Source organism: Melospiza melodia, chromosome 6 (assembly GCF_035770615.1).
Source record: "Melospiza melodia melodia isolate bMelMel2 chromosome 6, bMelMel2.pri, whole genome shotgun sequence".
NCBI classification, from domain to species: domain Eukaryota; kingdom Metazoa; phylum Chordata; class Aves; order Passeriformes; family Passerellidae; genus Melospiza; species Melospiza melodia.
In genome coordinates, this window is record NC_086199.1 from 59,867,570 (window position 1) to 59,887,909 (window position 20,340).

A 20,340-nucleotide genomic window follows, 5' to 3' on the forward strand; every position below is an offset into this window, starting at 1 on the left:
TATAATTTAAACCTGCTCTTTCAGTTTGAAGCCATTGCCTGCTGTCCTGTCACTGGACACCCTTGTAAATAGTCCCTCTCCATCTTTCCTGTAGGCCACCCTACTCAAATACACACACAGGACCAGATTAATCTCTCAGAGACACCAACTAAACAGAACTGTTTTCAATGGAGTCGCACTGGAGGGGAAAAAAAAGGAAAAAACATATTTAGATTATCAGCAGTATGATGAAATTTTCAACTCCTTGAAATTTTCCAGAGCCCACAGTCATATCAATGATGCCTTTAAGAAACTCAATTCTCAATACCAGAAATTAGGCCCCATTCATTATTTTTATCCCTTAATCCTGCTGAGCTCCCAGAAGATTTGTTGTGCTGCATTTGAATTTCTCTTGCAGCATTTCAGCGTGCAGTATTTTGATGGAAGAGTTCCACTACCCGAGGCACGCTCTGCCAGCTTATCACACCAACACTGCTCTCTTGTGGCAGACGCTTCAAGGGAATGCTCCACACACAATTTAGCCAATACAATCCAGTGAGATAAGGCTATTTGCAAAGCATCCACCGATAAAAATGGATGCCCACACTTTCAATAGATAAAACAGACAAAAAGCAACAGCAGATCATTAAGTTTGTCTTACTGGATATGAAGTATTCCAGCGTTCATCCTCATGTCTCTGTCATTGCCAGGATTGCACAGAGAGCTCTGCTTTTGCAATTCTCTTTTCTGAACTTTTCTACTGAGGTACCTTTATCAGACTGAACCTAATAACAATTCTGTGCAGTTTTAAATGCCTTTCAGAAGTTCAAACCCACTCCTCAAAATGAAACACCACTGTTTCTCTCTATCAACTATCACAGTTACCTGACAATTTGAATTCACATTTATAAAAAAGTTACTGTTTCCAGGCATGTTCATCTTAGCAGGCTATGCAGACAAACTGCTAAATACTTTCATTTTCTTGAATTGAAGAGTACGATGAAGGCAGAAATTCAATGAGCAGGAGACCAAGTGACTACAAAGTTACCTAGAAATGGGAAAGGGAAACCAAAACTGCAATTCGATTTGATAACTGAAGTGCCTAAATCATCCAGAGTACTAATGGATTTTTTTCATTTTCATGGCTCTGAGAATATCACTGATACTGGAGGAATATCACTGATACTGGAAGAATTCTCCCCTGGGTGAGCATCAACCATGAGATTTGCTACTTTTTTATTATTTGCAGATTAAAAAATGAAAAAAAAAAGTTGGTTTTCTTCACAATGGTAGGAAAGACTAATTTGTGTGTAGCATGGACACCAACCATCAAAAAGGCAAATATCCCCTGGACAGGCATGCAACAGCACACAGAGCACACAAGTCTGACACTCATAGTGATACAGGTGCAATCACAAAACACTCTTTTCAAACAGAGAGTGTTAGTGACACTTTGCCACAACAGGCTTGTGGCATTACAAAGAATCCCTAATAAAGGGTCACACTGACATCAGCAGAATTTAGACAATCCACAACATGGGAAAAAGCATGTATGTACCCCAGTGTGATAACTCACTGGTTTGCTTTTTAATGCAGTGCAGCACATTCAGGTACTGACCAGAGCTGAGTAGGGATCATTAATGGAAGCAGGTGGTGGATTTTTACCAAGTGACAGTTTGCCCTTCTTCTCCTATGCCTTTTCCTTCCTTGATGCACCATCTGACCTGCAGAACTCAAAGCTGCTTTATATTTGTTAGCAGAAACCAGAGGCCTTTACATGCAAATCTCTCAGTCAGGCCAAAAGCTCAATTCAGCCTCAGGGTCTGCTCTTGCAGCTCCCATGCCCTTTACCACTGGATTGTGCCCTCTCCATGGGAAGGATTTGGATATGCTACACCCTTTGCAAGCAAGTTAATTGAGCAGCTTCCCCAGGCAGTCCCCAGGAATCAAAGCTTTCTGTCTACTCAGCTTTAGCAGAAAGGTCATGACAGTGATGCCAACACTTGTTCATCCTCCCATTGCTTCTGCTCTCTGTATAAACACTGGACAAACAGCCCTGCCAAGGCCAAGAACTGCAGCTGGAGTAGCCAGCCCTCCTGGCTCCTGAGGGGGAGGATCCAGGGAAGCCCAACACACCTGCAACAAGCCCAGAGGAAAGGCCAGCAGCATCTTATTGCTCTGAAACTCCAGGAGGATGACCCAAGCTGAAGGACAAGGGTTTCTGTGGTGGAAGCCCTGCCCTGTTCTTGCACACAGAGCTTTTATTTTGCCACAGAAAGATGCAAATCCTTAAAAAGGGTCCTAGGCTAAGGCTGATTTTGCTTTGTCAGTGACAACCCACCGTGTGACAGAACACAGGCGTCCGGTGCTCCACTCAATTGTCATGTTTTGATTGCATCTGTCACACACTGGTAGATCTTCAGGTTGAGGGAGATGATGAGCTTTTAGTTTTCCTTTCTCCCAGCTTCTCACTGTGCGCCTCTGCAGGAATGAACTTGTCAACCCAGATGCAAAATGAATGAATGGCTTTTAATCACTTTGATAATGTTAACGTTATTGCTTTGACAGAATAGCAGCAGATACAGTTTGCTGATTCAGCCACTTGTATAACGATCTAATGGGCTTTTCTGGCTAATGCCACGCTCTAAAAATATACACTGGACTAATAGATGAGCCTCTGCTATACTGAAAAACAGGCTCATTAAGACAATTCCTCTGAAAAGTGGCATTTTTATGACAAGATACTGAAGCATTTAATTACCCTCTATCCTGACAGAGCTGAAAGAAATTAATTAAAGAGAAAAAAATCCTTTGCAGCAATGTAGCAGATCTTGAGGTAGGAAAAGATGCCAACAGTCAGGAGTGTAAAGGAAAATCTGAGAAGTGTGAGGCTGTTTCCCCAAAGGAAACAGTCTGTTGATAGGCCACAGATTGCCCTTCATTTACACTGAGCAGAAGGCCAGGTTCTGAGAGGGGAGTTGTCATTACAGCACAATTAATTTTCCCTGCTCTAGTCTGTGCCAGGAGAATATCGACTGCTGCTGAAGGACGGGGAGCCAGAGGTTTGGGAAGGCAGGAGAGACTTGGGTGATATGTGAGGTAAGGCGCTTGTTTTCACTGTAGAGTTAGCCTGGATTATCCATCCCTAAGCTCATTCCCTGCTCTCCAAGGGTACGTAAGGAGAGCCAGCAGCTCTGCTCAGACTGCCGCGAGAACAGGTGGCTGGCCCGGAGCGCTCAGCAGCGCTGGCACACAGCACTGTTGTGCTGGCAGTGGCACTGGGTGACCCTGGCACGGCCCTGGTGACAGCCCTGCAGCCAACCGGCCCGGCATGGCCCTGGTGACAGCCCCACAGACAGCCACCCTGGCACAGCCCTGGCGACAGCCCCGGTGACAGCCCTGTACCAGCCAGCCTGGCATTGCCCTGCTGACAGCACTGCAGCCAGCTGCCTAGCATGGCCATGGTGATAGCTCCACAGGGCCCTGGTGGCAGCCCCGCAGCCTTGGCATGGCCCTGGTGACAGCCCCACAGCCAGCCAGCCTGGCAGGGCCCTGGTGACAGCCCTGGCACAGCCCCACAGCCAGCGGCTCTGGCACGGCCCTGGTGGCAGCCCCACAGGGCCCTGGTGACACCCCCACAGCCAGCTGCCCTGGCATGGTCCTGGCACAGCCCCACAGCCAGCTGCCCTGGCACAACCCTGGTGACAGCCCCAGAACCAGCCGCCCTGGCACGGCCCCAGTGACAGCCTCACAGGGCCCCAGTGACAGCCCCGCAGCCAGAGGCCCTGGCACAGCCCCGGTGACAGCCTCACAGGGCCCCGGTGACAGCCCCACAGCCAGCGGCCCTGGCACAGCCCCGGTGACAGCCCCACAGCCAGCGGCCCTGGCACAGCCCCGGTGACAGCCTCACAGAGCCCCAGTGACAGCCCCGCAGCCAGAGGCCCTGGCACAGCCCTGGTGACAGCCCCGCAGCACCCACACAGATGGCATTAGCTCAGCGTTGTGGCTGGCCCTGCCACCAGACACACAAACAATCCTTATGCAATCCCTGTCGCTTTTGAGGCAGAGGCTGCTCCTGCCTTTGCTCCGCTTCCTGGCAGAGCTGTTTGTGCAGCAACATGGGAAAACAGATCAGAGAAAAGACTTTGAATTTATTTTTTAAAATCAACCAAATATCTCCCCCCCCCCCCCCCCGCTTTATGATTTGGGTTTTTTTTCCTTCGCAAACTCTATTGTCTCTCAGTCCAGCTCAGCACCCTGCTGATACCCAGAGAAGGACAGAGGGGTAGGAAGAGGGCTTTGAGGAGGAGACTGCTAAATCCTGCTTAAGCAGGGCTTGGATCACATGAGAAATCCACAGCCTGGGTTATCCCCACTGCAGCCTCAAGGCACATTTCCTTACAAAGGGTTAACGCTTAATCAGGCTAAAGACTTCTGCATGTGAGCACAGGCTAAGGCAGTGGCCTGGCTGGACTTCCCAGCTGTGCAGGGGTGTAGGCAGGCCCACGGTGACTGTGAGTGGAGCAGGTGGAACCCTCCCTCCTGCAAAGAACAGCTTCACTGGGCACTGAGAAATCATCAACTGCTCAGAGCAGCAGCCTTTAGAGCTTGCCTTTACAGCAAATTCCAGGCTTACAGAACCATGGGCCGTGGCTTGTGCCACCCTCCAGCCCCAGTCCTTTCTAGCAGCTCTCCTTCCATCTCTGGCACAGGCACACGTGGGTGACACAGCGGGGAGAAGAGTCTCACAGAATAGGTGGAATTTCAACTGCTCAGACAGCAACAACGAAACAAGGTTGATTATTTTAACCCTTTTCCTTTTGCTATTTCTCTGCTGGATCACTGTTATGAGTCAGCAATGATTCCGAATCCCTGAGACGAAGTCGCTGACATGACCAGGAGAGCTCACATTCTCCAGAGCCAGAGGTTCACTCTACCCAAAGCACTGAAGTGTGCATTTTAGTCAAGTGTGTGTGCAAAAACTGGGTTTTTTTCCTTTGTTGGCACAAAAGCACAGCCACACACACCTGTTCATTTCAATTCTTTTTTGAATTGTCACTGTTGTAAATACCAGGGTCCTGGCAAGCAAACAGATATCCAAGCACAGATATCCCCTCTCTGAGCCCTAAGCAAAGGCTCCATTTGAGGCACAGCCTTAGAGGGCCGGTGTGGGTATCAGTGTCAGTGAGAGATGCACAGGGTAACAGGACACCTCCATTGCTTCAGCCCAGGGCACACCTACCCTGCCATCCCAGCAGGCACACCTGACCCACATGCCCTGCTCCGGGGCACATGTCACAAAAGAGGGGCTCACAAACAGCCAGCGGGGCTGGGGATGCGCCTCTGTGGCTGGGGACACGCTTCTGTGGCTGGCACTGTGCCCTGGGGACCCCTGAAGAACATGTAATTGGCTGCAGGGTGAGTGTGCTGCTGGAAAGAACGGGCAGCAATGAGCTAGATGGTCCATGCCCCCAGTGCCTCCTGGCCTTTGGCTGTCACTGGGAAACTGGCATGGACCAGCCCTGCTCGCTGTCACCCTGTGCCAGCGGAGCGGAGCAGCCCCACACCTGCTGCCCCTTCCTGCCTGGCTGGGAAAGGTGACCCTTCCTGGCAGCAGCTCCCTCTTTACCAGAGCCACTCCTCGCTGGCACAGTCACACCTCTGTCCAAGATGTTCCACGGTTTTATTACTGCAGTTAACAAAAAGAAGCAGCTGTTCAAACAAGTATAGAGGCAAGTGCTAATACTTTGAGGAAACATATCCAGCTACAAAATGTTCAGCACATCCCTTCCTTCCATCATAGAGGATAAGAGAAGGACTGAAAACAGCTGAGTGGACATAAAGAGCTCACAAATGCCTTATTAATAAGTGTGTTGGATCTAATGATCTGTGAAACTGAAATGAGATTATTTGGATTATCTCATTAAACAAGAATAATAGCAATAGTAACCGGGTAGTAATTAAGAGTGGGCCAATCCAAGGACAAACTAAGTAATAAGGCCAAAAAGACTCTTAATTAACACTCTGCTTGTTTGTGCCTGTACTTCTACACCCAGAATTTATGAAGAAACAAAAAACAGTGGCTAACAAAACTGCCTGATTTTAACAACCAGAAAAGAAGCCACTGGCTACCCACACCTGCACGGAGCATTCACTCTGAAAACTAAACAATGACTAAATTGTGCTATTTGGGCAGAGCCAGCCCTGAGGAAACAAAAACATGTAGCCAAAATGTTAAACTGATTCCAAAGGCTCAGCAATTAGCAACCAGCTCTGGGTAAATCTGCAGGGCAGGAACAGAAGAGAAACAATCCATAATCTCAGCCTTTCTCAGGCTTTAACCACCAGCCATCACAGCCTCCCAACAAAAGCATAACTTCTCCTCAAAGATTGAGAGAAATTCCTGAAGGCTCCAGTGCATAATTTGAAGTGAAACAGCACATGAATTTTACCTTTAAGACATTGTTTATGTGTATCAGAAGCTCTTTGGCTCAGGGCAAAGAACAGGACACCTCTGCAGGCTCTCAGGGACATGGGGCATGAGGGATTAAACATGACAGAATCAGCCTGAGTGGCATTAGGTCAAAAGGTCCCTGGTATTGAAGCCTGAAGTAATTACTGTTGTGCAAAACGCAGTGCTCCCCTTGCCTTCCCTAAGTAGTCCTTGCTTAACAGGAAAAGCAGGCACGATAAAATACAGTGCAGTAGTAAAAGGCTTGCCCAGGGGATTGGATAAACAATCCTAAAAGGTGAAGACAAATTGCTCTGAGGCCTTGACTCACAGTACTGTCCTCTCCTGGCTTAATGCTCCAGGGTTAGAGCCCAAACACACACCAGGGACTGCATTTACCAAAGGAACTGAAATTCAAAATGTCGGGACACAAAGCATTGATCTCCCTTTAAGACTTGGCTTCCACATACTGAATTATTAACATTAGCAAAGAAAGAAAAATAAAAGGGTAATTGAAGGAAGGTACCCTGAAGAAAGGTGTCTTTGTTACCAGAGTTATTACATCAAGAACAGGAACTGCACCCCTACATAACACACTCATCATTCTCCACAGAGAATGGTGCAATTTGAATCTTGCTTTTGTGGCAAATTTGAACAGTAAAAGAACTATGGGGGGGGGGGGGGGGGGTTTAATTAATTTAAAAAAAGACAATGGCTTACAGACATTTGAAAGATAAAGAGAAAAAAAATGCAAACCCAGTGACTGCTCAATTACCCTCAAGGGTAAAGAGGCAGATTAACCTATGAAAAGCACTCAGATTAACTCAAGACTGAGGGAAGAAACATGTGAACAATAATTAAAAGGGAAAAAACTACTCTACTAAGAAGTTTGGGGTCCCTCTGCGAGGAACTACAACACTGCCACATATAAAACTAATTATCCTAATTTTCTGTTTGACTTGCCCCTCACTGGCTGCTTGGGCTGTATCCATGTATCCATGCTGGGCAATATCTCTGTGCCAAAGCTTCTTTCTCTTGGCTGTCCCCCTTTTTATCCAAACCTATGTGGGTCACAGAACAGGGAGGGGAAGAGAGTCCCCCAGAAAAAGCACTGGTGGCAGCAGCCTCCTGCTACCAGGGCCACACCAACCCATCTCTCACGCAGTTTCCCAGATTTGCTGGGTTGGTGGCACCAAGCTGCTGAAGTGCCAAGCCTCCCCCAGCACGGTGTGAGCTGTGTGACCCACACACCCACTCACTGCTGTGCTGCCCTGAGCCAGCTGCCAGGCAGAGCTGACGCTGCAGGCAGCGTTTAACAGACACAGGGGCTGCTGGCATCCTCTTCTGCCTCCCCTTCCTGCTCCACCTCCATCCTTGGGTCACATCTACTGCCTGCACACCGAGATGCACCTGCAGCTCCAGACTGGATTGCAATTCCAGCAGCAGCAGGCTGCTACACCAACATTGCTGCAAGGGTAAACTGCACCCTCCACTGCCACTGAGAGAACTTCTGGGTCCCCTTCGCTGGGTGGTGGCAAACAGTGATGCCAAAAGTGCCTGTGGCAGGAGAGGGAAAGAGGATCAGATAACAGGAAACAGCCACACACCTGATGGACAGGGAATATTTCCACAGATACAGAATCATTGTTCTGCCTGAGATCCTCATCCCTAAAGCAAGTTGAAGCCTGAATGAACACAAATGAGGCTTGGCACTTTTCCTGCCATGGAAGTGGGGAATCTCTAGCAGATCACCAGGATACACCATTTTGGAGTGGAAGTGATGGAAGAGACAGCATTCAGACAACCCCAGCTACATCTAAATGTCACTGATCAGAGAAAGTTACAAATAACACACATCAGGACTCCAGGCATTTGAACACACTCCCTGATGAGTTTTAGTGCTTTGATAAATTCAGGAGTACACAGGGACTAGGGAGCAGAAAAAAACCTCACTGTTTGAAATAAATACCCAGCACAATCTAATCCATGGTCTATTGCTGGTTTTTGTGGCCATAAAAACACGTAGCAATGCCACTGCTGCAGACCTCCAGGACAACCACACCTTAACATTCACAGCATCTGTATCTTCCCAGGAAAATACAGAGCAAGAGGCAATTTCCTACTATCTCAGCTCACAGGAGAGCAAATACAAAGACTAAAAATACACCCATGACCAGCTCTTTTACCCACATCATGTGCTTGTACCTACTCTGTAGTCTGATGCTAATGCAGCTTTCTTTCACTTCTGACACATTCTAACACAAATGTTTAAGGATTAAAATCAGGATGCTTAGAGGAAGGATTATTACTTAGGGTATTGTGCCTAGTAAAAGTTCTGCTTTTTAACACTGGCTGACACACATTCAACCTGTTCTAGGGGTGTTTCTAAGCAAAAATTCTCACAGATTGGCATTGCACAGATGGAGATTTGTGCAATCCACAAAGAGTCCCTTGTGGAAGTTCCCATGCAGGCTGCTGAACCAAATCCAGTGAAGTGTCTGTGGAACACCCCTCTAAATCAGCACACCTGTTTTCCTGTTGGTGCTGGCTCTTGCATGACCCACCTCTGCTGCTTTCCAAAACTGCTGCTCAGTTCCTTGTGCTTCCACAGTGAGCAAAGACATCAGAGTGGAGTTCAGTGCATGTGCTGTTACATCCAGCACTGCTGGGTAAACCTCAGGTTCCCCATCCCAAATGCCATTTCACTTGACCTTCACTACAGAGCAAGTGAGGGGGCAGAACCCTCCAGTTTAACCTGGCTGTCGGTGGCACACTGGAGAGAAAAACACAAGCTTGGAGAGCACAGCAGAAGGAATAATCCCAACCCAAAACTGCAAGCTACATAAACAGTCCTAAACTGCTGCATGCCATGGGATTACCCATCAATGTGAGGAGCTGCAGCCAAAGCCTGTGTTTTGTTAGACCATATCTATCACTGGTATCTGCAGTGTGACATTTCCGATTACAGCTGCTTTCACAGGAGCTTTGCAATTCTGTTGGGCAGACAAATCTAATTGCTGTTTAATACCAAACAATGCTGCAGCAGGACATGATTGCTTTGCTTAAATAACATTGTTCCATTAAACTGCTCCGATTTAACCCTATTAGTTGGATCTCTGAATCAGAAACAAGGCTGACAGGAATCATTCCATGAAACAGAATTTTTTACTTGGCTGATTTGCAGCTCTCTGAGTTTTATTAAACAGCTGCCGAAGGGACTGATCTTTGTTAAGAAGAGGAGACAGGGTTTCCAGAGATCACTGAAACATAGAATTTACCTGTACTGTAAGGAAAATCCTGTATATTTGGCAGCCTAATTGAGGTGAATATTGTGCAGGAATTTACCACAGAACTCATAAGTGAAGAAGTTTCAAATCTGAGAAGTGACAGTGTCTCAACTGTGCAACAGGGCCAAGCTCCTTAATTTTCCTGCTTTTTACATCCTGCTTCCCTACATCCAAATTTTCCAGACACAGAAAGGCAAACTAACAACAGGAGAACAGATCACGATCTGCTTTGAGCTGACAGAAGAATTGAGTTATGTGCCCAAGAGCACAATCAGGTAGACAAATCTCAGAGACAAAGCTGGCTCCATTTCCCTGGTGCTCCTTTAAGGAAGGAAGGTCCAGCCCACTCCCCACCCTGGGCAGGAAGAGGTTTGGGAATGGTTCCCTCCACTCTAAGCCTTGTACCTCCATCAGTGCAAAGAGGGATTATTGTAACTGCCCACTGCTGCCCACCCAGAGCCACACTCTGGGATCCTGTGCCAGGAGTTAGAGCCATGGTCTGTGTCCCAAAAGCCTCTGTGAGTTGCCTCCGTGCTCTGCTCTGCACCACTGCCCACACAGGCCATTTACATATAAACACCCAGCTCTGGTTAAAGTGCAGCTATCACTGGCAGGACACCAGGCTGGGACCCAGGACCTCAGAGCTGGTGCCAAGCTCTCCTGCTGCCCCAAGCCCTTTCACTGCTTTGTGCCTCTGCCACCTTGCAAAGAGGGGGATGTCTACTCTGTTTTCACACAAACCACTGAATTTATGGGTCAAAACTACTACATAAGAGCTGGAAATCAGTGAAAGGGTGTTTCTGCAGCATCACATTTGCAACACTCACATTTGGTGAATTCCAGAAAACTAAACACTCTCCAGAAACTGATTCTTCCCAGGTCATTGCCCAACACACAAAGAATTTGGGACCACTGAAACCGTCACCTCCTTGCACATTACAGAAATGTTATTCATTAGTACAGGCTTTATTTATTAATCATATATGGATTTGAGATCCCAGCTTGATTGAGGCTACCTAAATACCATTTAAAAATATTATTCTTGTATTGCTTGTTAGATCCAGTATTGAAAATAACAGAATACTAAACCAAAAGAGAATCCAGACCTGAATCTTCTGCTGAAGAAAGTTATCAGGAACAACTACCTAAGTGATGTGTTAGGAGTAATCTGTAGCATGAGTTTGAGGTGTAAGCGGAATACCCAATATAAGAGATAGATATTGCTCCATCAGCAGTTTCTGAGAATTTATCAATTTATAGTCCTAGTTTTGCCAAGGCCAGCAGAGCTGAGCAAGATGGGATGGATTTACAAAAAAAAGAAGAAAAAAAAGGGCAGATGCTATATGTTTTTCTGTAACAACAAAGCAGCAGAAAAAAAGACCTTATGAGGAAACAAGTTCTTTTATAGCCTGTATTTCACAACAGCTTTCAATGTGCCCCCATGTCCACTAAAATATACTGTACTGAAAGAGATTTCCATCCCCTTCCTTGCAAATCTCAAATGCCTTCGCCATCAGAACCGCTCCCCTTAGATTCAGATCCTTCCCAAGTTCATTTAACCTGATTAATTTTTAATGGCTGTCACTGGTTTCTTCACCCAGTCAGTCAACAGCTTCTACAGTTCAAAACACCAGTCACCCTCTTCCCACTCGGAATAACACAGGGCTCGGGATCTGCGGAAATTATTCATCTGCATCAGAAAGAACTTGAAGGAGCAGTAAAAGAGATTGATCCCTGACAGCTGCACTAAACTTGAAAGCCCCTTCCTGGCTCTGAAGAAGGAGAATTCTGACCTGAAAAGGGGTCTTGAGTGAGCAGCCTCAAAAGGAATAAAATATCAGCCTGTAAAACCAGCAGTCACTAGAAAACTCAGGTGATCTTTTAATGTAGGTACACCTCTAGCCTCAGGCACAGCCGACATAATTACCTGCCACCCAGTATTTCAGCTCAGGGCTAGGGGCTGTGCTTTGCTTCCTTTGCCCCAAACACTGAGGGAGCCTCCAGAAAGGGGCTGCCAGTCCTTCTGTAGCACACTGCACAATGTGTGGGTTAGCCTCACATCCCATTGCCATTATCCTTCCTTATCGATTCAGCTCCAGTTGTGGCTGCATCTGTGCTGGGTAACACAGCTAATAAATCCCAAAGCCAGAGGGAAGCACTCCCACTGATCGGCACCACTGCTCATTACAAAGGTTACACATCCCCAAACAGAGGCAAAAATTATCCCGAAAGCGGACAGGAGAGGGGGGAGAGAAAAAGAGGGAAGCCTCCATGTATCCAACTGCAACTATGTCCAGAAATCCTGGGAAGCAAGAAAAGGACATTCACGGACACACCATTAGCAGCAAGCACTGTGGAGGCATTTCCTGCTGCCAAGATATGTGCTGGCCAAGGAGGGAGGTTAGCAGGGCACAGCCACCCATTGTCATGCAAATGTGCCGAGTTATTGAAGGGACTTCCCAGCAACAGCCGCATTTTTTCACGAGCTTGATCCCAGCATTGAAAGGAGAACAAAACAACTGCGTGAACGTGAAGCAGCATTAGCCTAAGCCAGAATCTCCAGCTACCCCAGAGCCCGGCGTGCACAGGACCTGCCTTTGGTGAATTCCAGAGGCTCTACTGCTCTTTATTTAAATGGGGACGGGGAAAGAAACAGGCCCGTGAGCCCCGAGAAACACGTGAGGTGCTTTTTAACTACACTGCGTTTCATGGTCTGTAAGTGACACTGAAAACACCGGGAGAAAGGGACACACACAGCATCACTGCGAAAAAAACCACGGTGCCCTTTTCATTCACTCTGCTCTTTGGTATTAACTTGCAAGCAATGATTTTTTGAGCTGAAAATTAAAATGCACAGTGGCAGAAAATGCAACTGGAAACAAATTGTTTTTAAGAAAAAACAAAGCAGCACATACTTGCAGCTCAACCTTTATAAATCCACATAATTTCCTGCCTTTTCTGATGGTCACTGCTGTAGCTTGACTGCAAAAAGCTTGACTTTTTTTGTCCTTTTTCAGCTAAAGAAATGGTTTCCAGCAGTGGCAATGACTTAACAGCAGAGTAACTGGTGTTCAAGTCTCCTTACTTGAAATAAAATACTAAGGTTTTTTATTTTTTTTCATAGAGGAAGCTGTAAATAGCAACTGTCAATCAGAAAAAATCAAGGGTAAAAGATGGCTTGTTTGCCTTCACAAGAGAACCAGTCACACACCACCAAAGCCTTCAGAATAAAGAGATACCTAGCACTAAGAGAGTCCTCTGGCCATGACTGAATCAAAGCTTTCCCTTAAATCCCTGTCAAGGTTAATCCTTTTCATACTTAACAGTCACCTTTGAAATGCTTTCCTAGAAATAGAGGTAGAAACTGCACATGGCATGTATTGATTCAACCAAAGACCTTTCTGGACTTACCATTCCAGGCTGGAGTGAAGAAAACACGAAGGTGTGTTCATACATTTGAGCACTGCCCTAGCTGACCCAAATCAGGGTGGGCTAAACTCAGGTTACCTAAAGGAAAGGAAGAAAATTGCCTTGACTGATTTGCAAGAAAGGGGGCTGCTCCTCTGGAAGTGACAGAGGCTGAGAGCTCCTTTCTGATGTGTGCTCCAGCAAAAAGCAGGAAAAGCTCACACTGGGATAGGGGGAAAAAAATAATCGTTGTTCAGATTTGTACTTGCTGGGAGAGCAAAAATTGCCACTGGAAAAAAAGCAATGCTGGAAATTTGTACATTGCTGCTGGGAATAAGGCAAACCAGTATATTCTGAGGGTTAAATCAAGGCAAGGGAATCCATAAAGACACGTGACAGTGACAGGAGAAAGCAAGAGAGCTGTGGGACCCAAAACCTGAGAACACCCATACTGCTCAGGAAGAGGGAAGCCAGTTTGTGCTAGCCCTTAAAAAAATCCATTTTGAGCAACTATATGCATGTCTGGGTTTATCCCCATTACCACATCTCTCCAGACAAGAGAAGTTACTGTACCTGTACACAGAGTGGCAGACCCCACTAACTCTCCTGGGCAGCTGGATCACCAGTCCTGAGCTGTCTGGGGCAGTCCTGGTGCTCAGAACATGGCCGAACAGTCAGCAGACACCTGAGAGTTTCACAGCCCTGCAGCACAAATGATGAACACACCTGGTGCTTCCCTTCTCCTCCTGGAGCACATCCCTCTGACACATTGCTGATTTTCACAGGTTCCAGGTGGGATTTACCCCTGCCAGAGCTTGGCCCCACTGCTCCCACAGCAGCTGCTGAGCAGACAGCCCTGGGGCAAGCGAGCCCGGGTCCTGCTGTGGCTATGGCAATCCAAAGGGTAAGGGATGGACAATCCCTGGGCTGCAGCAACAGCACCAGCAGGTCAAGGCAGGGGATTCTGCCCCTCTGCTCTGCTCCAGTGACACCCCACCGGGAGCACTGCATCCAGCCCTGGGATCTCCAAGGTTAAATGAACATGGAACTATTGGAGCAGATCCAGAGGCCATGAAGCTGGTAAAGAGGACTGTAGCAGCTCCCCTATGAAGACATGATGGGAGAGTTGGGGTTTTTCAGTCTGGAGAAGAGGCTGTGTGCAAACCTCACAGCAGCTTTCCAGTACTGAAGGGGACTCCAGGGAAGCTGGAAACGGATACTTTGTCAGGAGCTGGGTCCAAAGACACAGGGGGGGGGATTTTAGGTTAGGTATTAGGAACAAATTCTTTGCTGTGAGAGTGGTGAGGCATTGGAACAGCCTCCCCAGGGAGGTTTTGGCTACCCCATTCCTGGAAGTGTTCAAGACCAGATTGGATGGGGCTCTGAGTTGTCCCTGCCCAAGGCAGGGGGTTAGAACTGGGTAATCTTTAATGTCCCTTTCGATACAGGCCATGCTGATTTTATGATTAATCCTACTGAGCACAATTTACCTAAAACAGCATGTATGATTTATAGGAAGTACAGGATCTTTAGCAATATAAGCAGCAGAACCCTGAACGTAACAGTACAATTGCAACACCATTACCATTCCTCAACAAGAGATTTGGTGCACGCCTCTTCTTCCATGCTCAGGAAAGCACCTTGAGTTGCAGCGCGCTCCCAGAGCGGCCGGAGCAGCTGGCAGCTCGGAAGTCCTGGCTGTTCCCGGGCCGGGAGCGGCCCCGCAGGCGGCGCTGCTCGGCCCGCGGAGCTGCAGCGCTCCCGGATCCGGGCGCCCCCTCGCGGCCGCGTCCCGCACCTGCACACAGCGCTCGGCACGGAGCGAGGGGAACGCGTCCGGGCTGCTCCCCTGGAGGAGAAACTCAGACACAGACAGCACTTCGGGGGGCGGCGGGAATGCTGCACCTGCCTCCCGATCACAGGTCTGTAATTAGCTGCGCCATTTGCCAGGGGAATCCCGTTTTTCTGTGAAATCCAGGTCCTGCTAGTTATGATCTAGGAAGTAGCTACTACACTGTACAAAAATGACATGGCTCGGATCAATTTACTCAACTTCTCAAGGTGATGAAAGTCAAGTAATCCACCCACACTTAAAAGCAAGTCACAACATCTCAGAGTAAATCAATTTATAATATTCTCCTAGAAAACGAGAAATTTTTTTCTCTATGTTTTCTATGTTTCTTCAGCAGAATTACTTCAGGTAAAGCTATCAGAAATCTGGAGACACAACACTGGCAACAAGGACCATCCAACAGCTCCTGTTCTTAGGGTTTAGGGAAAACTACTTCAGTAAAGACACAACATCTGAGAACAGCTAAAACTGCTGTCCACAATTACCCAAATCTCAAAGATTACTCTTAAAATTACTTACAAATGACAGCGAGTTACTGCCATAGAACTGGCTGAAGTCTGCTTAAGCTCTCTGCACAAGCAACAGCTCCACATGACCTGTGATTAATTAATTAACCTCTCCTGTTTTGTTTTAACCCCTCACCTGCATAACCCCTCCTGCAATTTCTGTATTTCTGCATCTTCCTGTTGTCACTGCTTTCTCCCCAGTTCTGCAGGACACAAGAGGAACAGCCCCAGATGAGTAAAACACATCTGCAGTGAATGAACAGGACACTTCACTAACTTGAGGCTCTCAAGTAATAAAATCCAAACCAGTTTAAGCACAGACACCAACATCCAGCTGGTGTAGCATGCAATAAGCACGACCCAGATTTGGTACTGCAGGACAGCAATAGGGAAACCACAGCCTGCTCCACCTGGAAAACACCCTGTTCACATGCAGCTTCCTAAAACAAGCAGGAGCCTCTAACACACCAAGCACTTAGAGACAACAAAAACTCAGGTAATGAAAATTTATTCTTTCAGTTAGTCACAGCCAGCTCTTATGCGACCAGGGCAGAAGCTGTCGATGATTCACTAAAAAGAGAGGAGAGAAAAAAGAGAAATATGAATTGCAGAGGCAGTTTTTCAAACTAGTTATCAAGAACAACACTTCAGTTAAAAGTTTTAACTATCAGTTAACTATTACCAGCAGCTAAATCACTTTGAAAAAATTTTCATGGCCTAAGACTTCACTCTTCCTTTTACAATAAAAATCCTAGGGTGACAGCACAAACCTATATATTTAAAGACCGGGCTAGCTGCAGTTGAGTCTCCTTGGAGGCTAATCCTAACATCTCTGGGAATTCTATGGTGGTTACCTCTTCTAGAGAAAAGGTAAAGGTTTGTCACAGCTACTAAGCCATTTCTCACTAAGCTTTGAAAGTGACAAATTCTAGAAGTACCTGAGAACCAAGATAGCAATTTAAAGCGTCTTAAAAATCAGCTGGTAGTGACTTCATTTGTTAGGACCATGATTTTTATCCAGGAATTACAACAGTCATTTAACCCAGGTGTAAGTTTCATGGATTTTTCAGTTATTATTTATGAAAGTACTTGTTCTCTGCTGCCTGGTGTGTGATACACACCTATCACAATGCACTCCTCACCCTCTGAGTAACAGCCCCAGCACAGTTTACAAGACCCTGCAGTCCTCAGTGCCAAGAGGAATGCAGGAGAAGACTTACTACTTCCAGTTGGGTGGCAGCACTCTCTTGGTTTTGTAGTAGCGAGCCAGCCTGTGGATCCTGCTCTCAATCAGAATCAGGCGGAACTTGGCATCCTTGTCCTGGGAAACAAAGTTACATTGCAACCCCAACACCAAACCACTTGGACTTCTCAGAACACAACTCAGATGAGCTTCAGTAAAGCAAATAATCCACAGCTATTGCTGAAAACATCACATTTCTGTTACTAAAGCTTCAGTAAAATCAGAGCAGGACCAGAAACATATGGTTTAAAAACTGCTTTTAAAATCCTTTTCAAAGACCATTTTTCTTGCTCAAAATACCTCCCCAGCCTTAGGAGTTTACTCAAAGGGGGGCTAACATAACACAAGAAGCCTTTGCTTTGTCAAGCTGCAGACAAACTCCTGTGTAATTTAGAATCACAGATACTAAGCTATCCAACTGAAGGAGCACTCACCTTTCTGTTTCTCTCAAGATGCTTTCGAACAGCAACTGCTTTCTTGATCAGGTGATAAAGATCCTCTGGGAGGTCTGGGGCCAGGCCCTTGGATTTCAGGATTCTCAGAATCTTGTTGCCAGTAACAAAGCGAACCTGGGCAACACCGTGGGAATCCCTCAGGATCACACCTGAAACAAACAGGTACATCTTACACTGAAGAGAAGAAACATACACCAACAATCTTGTGAAACTGACCTTACAGTTACAAACTATCCAAAACAAGATCTTCTCCAAGTTAAAACCTTTCCAGTGGCAATTGAAGAAATGGCAAACAATGAGTGAGCAAAATACAACTTAGAGAAGCTGAAACACTTTATCTGGGAGCACTTAAAAGACAACTGACTGTCCCATCCTGCTTGGGTAGGTGAGGTGTTCGTCTTTGCCAATACTATGGGAAAGTTTTCAAGAGGACTCATTAAAGCAACATATTAAATCATTCTATGGATCCCTGTAGAAGGAATTAATATTGCTTTCAGGATTACAATAATAAACATTCATTTACACAGCACCTACTTACACTGCACACACAGCTCATGGCCTGTGTCATGCAAACCCTTCAGCTCTGGAAGGGTTCAAACCCCAGAACCAGTCCATGGTGCAGCTGCAGTGCCTGGCTCAGTAAACCCCACAGGGCTCCTGGTATTGGAAAATTTCCTGCAGGAAACTGGGCACACCAAGCTTCCTATAACACCTACTGGTGGCCATTCCTGAGGACAGGCCATAAGATGAAACAGATGCTTCAAGTCTTCCATTTGTTAAAAAAGCAAAAACAACCCACTGCTTCCTACTTCAGCAAATATGCTCCCCTGCAAGAACACACACATGTCCCAGTGGCAGGGTATTATCCCAGGACTCTCGCTGGTACACACAGTGAAGGGAGGCACACCAGAAGAGTTGTGTTCTCTTAGGACCTTATTTACTGTAGGTTGAAGGAACAATTACAATATTACAGTCAGAAAAATGTGGGTTTGTCCCCATTCAGGAGTGGTTTATAATCCTTACCAATCTGGGAGGGAGTCAGGCCCTTTTTAGCCAACTTGTAGATCTGTTCCTTTACATCATCAGACGTAAGTTTCAGCCACTAAAGAAAATTAGAAAAAAAAAAAGCCAAACTGTTTAACAACTGCTTAATACAGAGGCAAGCTACAGGAAAACTTTTAATAAATAATAAAAACTAAAATAATCTTTCAAGAAATAGATGCTTTCTAATGCTTAAAAAATAATCAAGAGCTGAAACTGCACCTTTAATGATACAAAAATTCTTAGCATATAATAAACCTATAGTGCTAGTGAAACGTCATGAGGGAAGGCAGAGGTAAAGATGAGTCTCCATTTAAAAAACTCCATAAACCCTCCAACCAGCTGCTTTATCATAATTTCACTTCAATTGCCACACCAGAAGCACAATCCAATGTTACAGACAAAAAAAATCACTGTCCCTGGGAAGGAATTTTTCACCTAGGTCCTTTGACAAATACAAAATTGAGAACCATTTAGCCACCTCTCAGTAAAGTAACTACAGAGAGAAGTGAAAAATCAGACTTAAAGAACACTAATTAATTAAAGGAACCTACCAAGATAGGACTGTGCCTTTTCTATTAATTTTAAGTTAAACAGTACAGATAAAGCCACTGCTTCCATGATTATTAATGAGGAAACAACATCAACAAGTCACGTTATCCTGACTTGCTATGAGCTACAGAAGTTCTTGGTTGATTTTGAACTTTTTCTTACTATCACAGTATGAAATAGAAAAGCACAGCAAAAATAAACATGGAAGTGCTCTAAAGATCACCATTTAAGACAGAATTTAAATAAAACTAAGCAAAAAATCCCCAGAATTTTAAAAAAATCAATATAGCATTTGTTCATCCTAATTGTTATTGAACTGTTAAACCATCAGTAGGACTTCAAGCAGCTTCATATTATCTTATTTTTAATTGTTATCTACTTAATTACAGATTTCGTGTTTATGTTCCCATTTCACCGTTTCTTAGTCCATGCTTTTCCACATGGACCACAAGTTGTTCTTTCTGCCAACAAAGAGATCCTCCAAGAAATGATCTTGCAAAGGAGGACAGAGAAAGCCTTTTTAAGTGGAAGTACCTTTGAAAGAACTAAGAGCACACCAGAACTACCTCTTTTAATCCCCTGACCAACAAATTGGTTGTAAGTATTCCTGAAGGCAATCGATTTATTACACAACTGCAAACTCGAATATGAAAACGATTTAATGTCCAGGAATTACCAGCCTACAGATTCGAAGTATCTGAAGAAATACTTAAATAGAAGATGAAAAGAGACTTCTTTGCCAAACGAACAATCTGGCTAGAAAAACACACTTGTTTCCTCATTATACCAAGGATCATCTCAGAACCACGGAATTTTCAGGGCTGAGGGACTTCTGGAGATCATCAAATCCCACCCCTCTCCAGCGCAGGGTCATCTACAGCAGATTACACAGGATTGCATCCAGGTTGGGTTTGAATGCCTCCACAGAGAGAGAACTCTGTAGGAAGCCTGCTCCATCACATGCCAAGGAAGCATTTACACAGGCCACAATTTGAAAGTGATGACGCCAAACACCACAGATCTCGTTTTCCTTCCCTCCGCGGGCACTGCGAGCTGCGCTGTGGGTCCCGGAGCGCGCACGGGGCGGGAAAGGCCCTGGGGAAGGCTCTGGGGATGGTACTCACCGTGGGCACGCTGCGCCGGTAGGGCAAGGCGGACTGGGACAGGCCCTTTCTGCGGGAGGAAGCACATCACACACTCAGCGCCCGAGCTCAGGGACTCGGCCCCGCGGCCCGAGCCTTCCCCGCCCCGCCGCCATGTCCGCACGGCCGCCCGCCTCCCGCGCCATCTCCACACGCGCCGGAGCGCTCCCGCAGCACCCTTCCCGCCCCGGCCCGGTTCGCGGTGCTCCCCCGGCCCCCCAGAGCGGCCCCGCGGCGCTCCCCGGGCGCGGCCCCGGCCCGGCCCTGCGGCTCACCCCGGAGCGTGCATGCGACCCATGATGGCGGCAGAGCGGAGCGAGCAGAAGGAGCGGCCCCGCCCGCGCGCTTCCGCAGGAAGCGTCTGTCCCGGCCCAGCCCCGCCCCCTGCCCGCGGCAGCCAATCAGCGGCGCCCGGGGCGCGCCC

General features: G+C 46.7%; 1 protein-coding gene across 1 annotated transcript; it reads right to left on the reverse strand.

The window, feature by feature from the left end:
- Positions 1–15,975: 15,975 nt before the first annotated feature.
- RPS13 (ribosomal protein S13) lies at positions 15,976–20,280 on the reverse strand. Its single transcript, XM_063158558.1, has 6 exons — positions 20,192–20,280; positions 19,899–19,947; positions 18,205–18,283; positions 17,161–17,330; positions 16,704–16,804; positions 15,976–16,053 (listed from the first exon to the last, which is right to left on the reverse strand). Exons 1-6 carry the CDS (start codon positions 20,212–20,214, stop codon positions 16,020–16,022), a joined length of 456 nt encoding a protein of 151 aa, XP_063014628.1. The 5' UTR covers positions 20,215–20,280; the 3' UTR covers positions 15,976–16,019.
- Between the last annotated feature and the right edge of the window lie 60 nt (positions 20,281–20,340).

Excerpts from the sequence above, each read along its gene's own strand:
- RPS13 (XM_063158558.1), bottom strand. The coding sequence starts at position 20,214 with ATGGGTCGCATGCACGCTCCGGG. Across the intron at positions 18,284-19,898 it reads ACCGGCGCAGCGTGCCCACG|TGGCTGAAACTTACGTCTGA; the intron begins GTGAGTACCATC and ends AATTTTCTTTAG. Across the intron at positions 16,805-17,160 it reads ATCTTGAGAGAAACAGAAAG|GACAAGGATGCCAAGTTCCG; the intron begins GTGAGTGCTCCT and ends TTTGTTTCCCAG.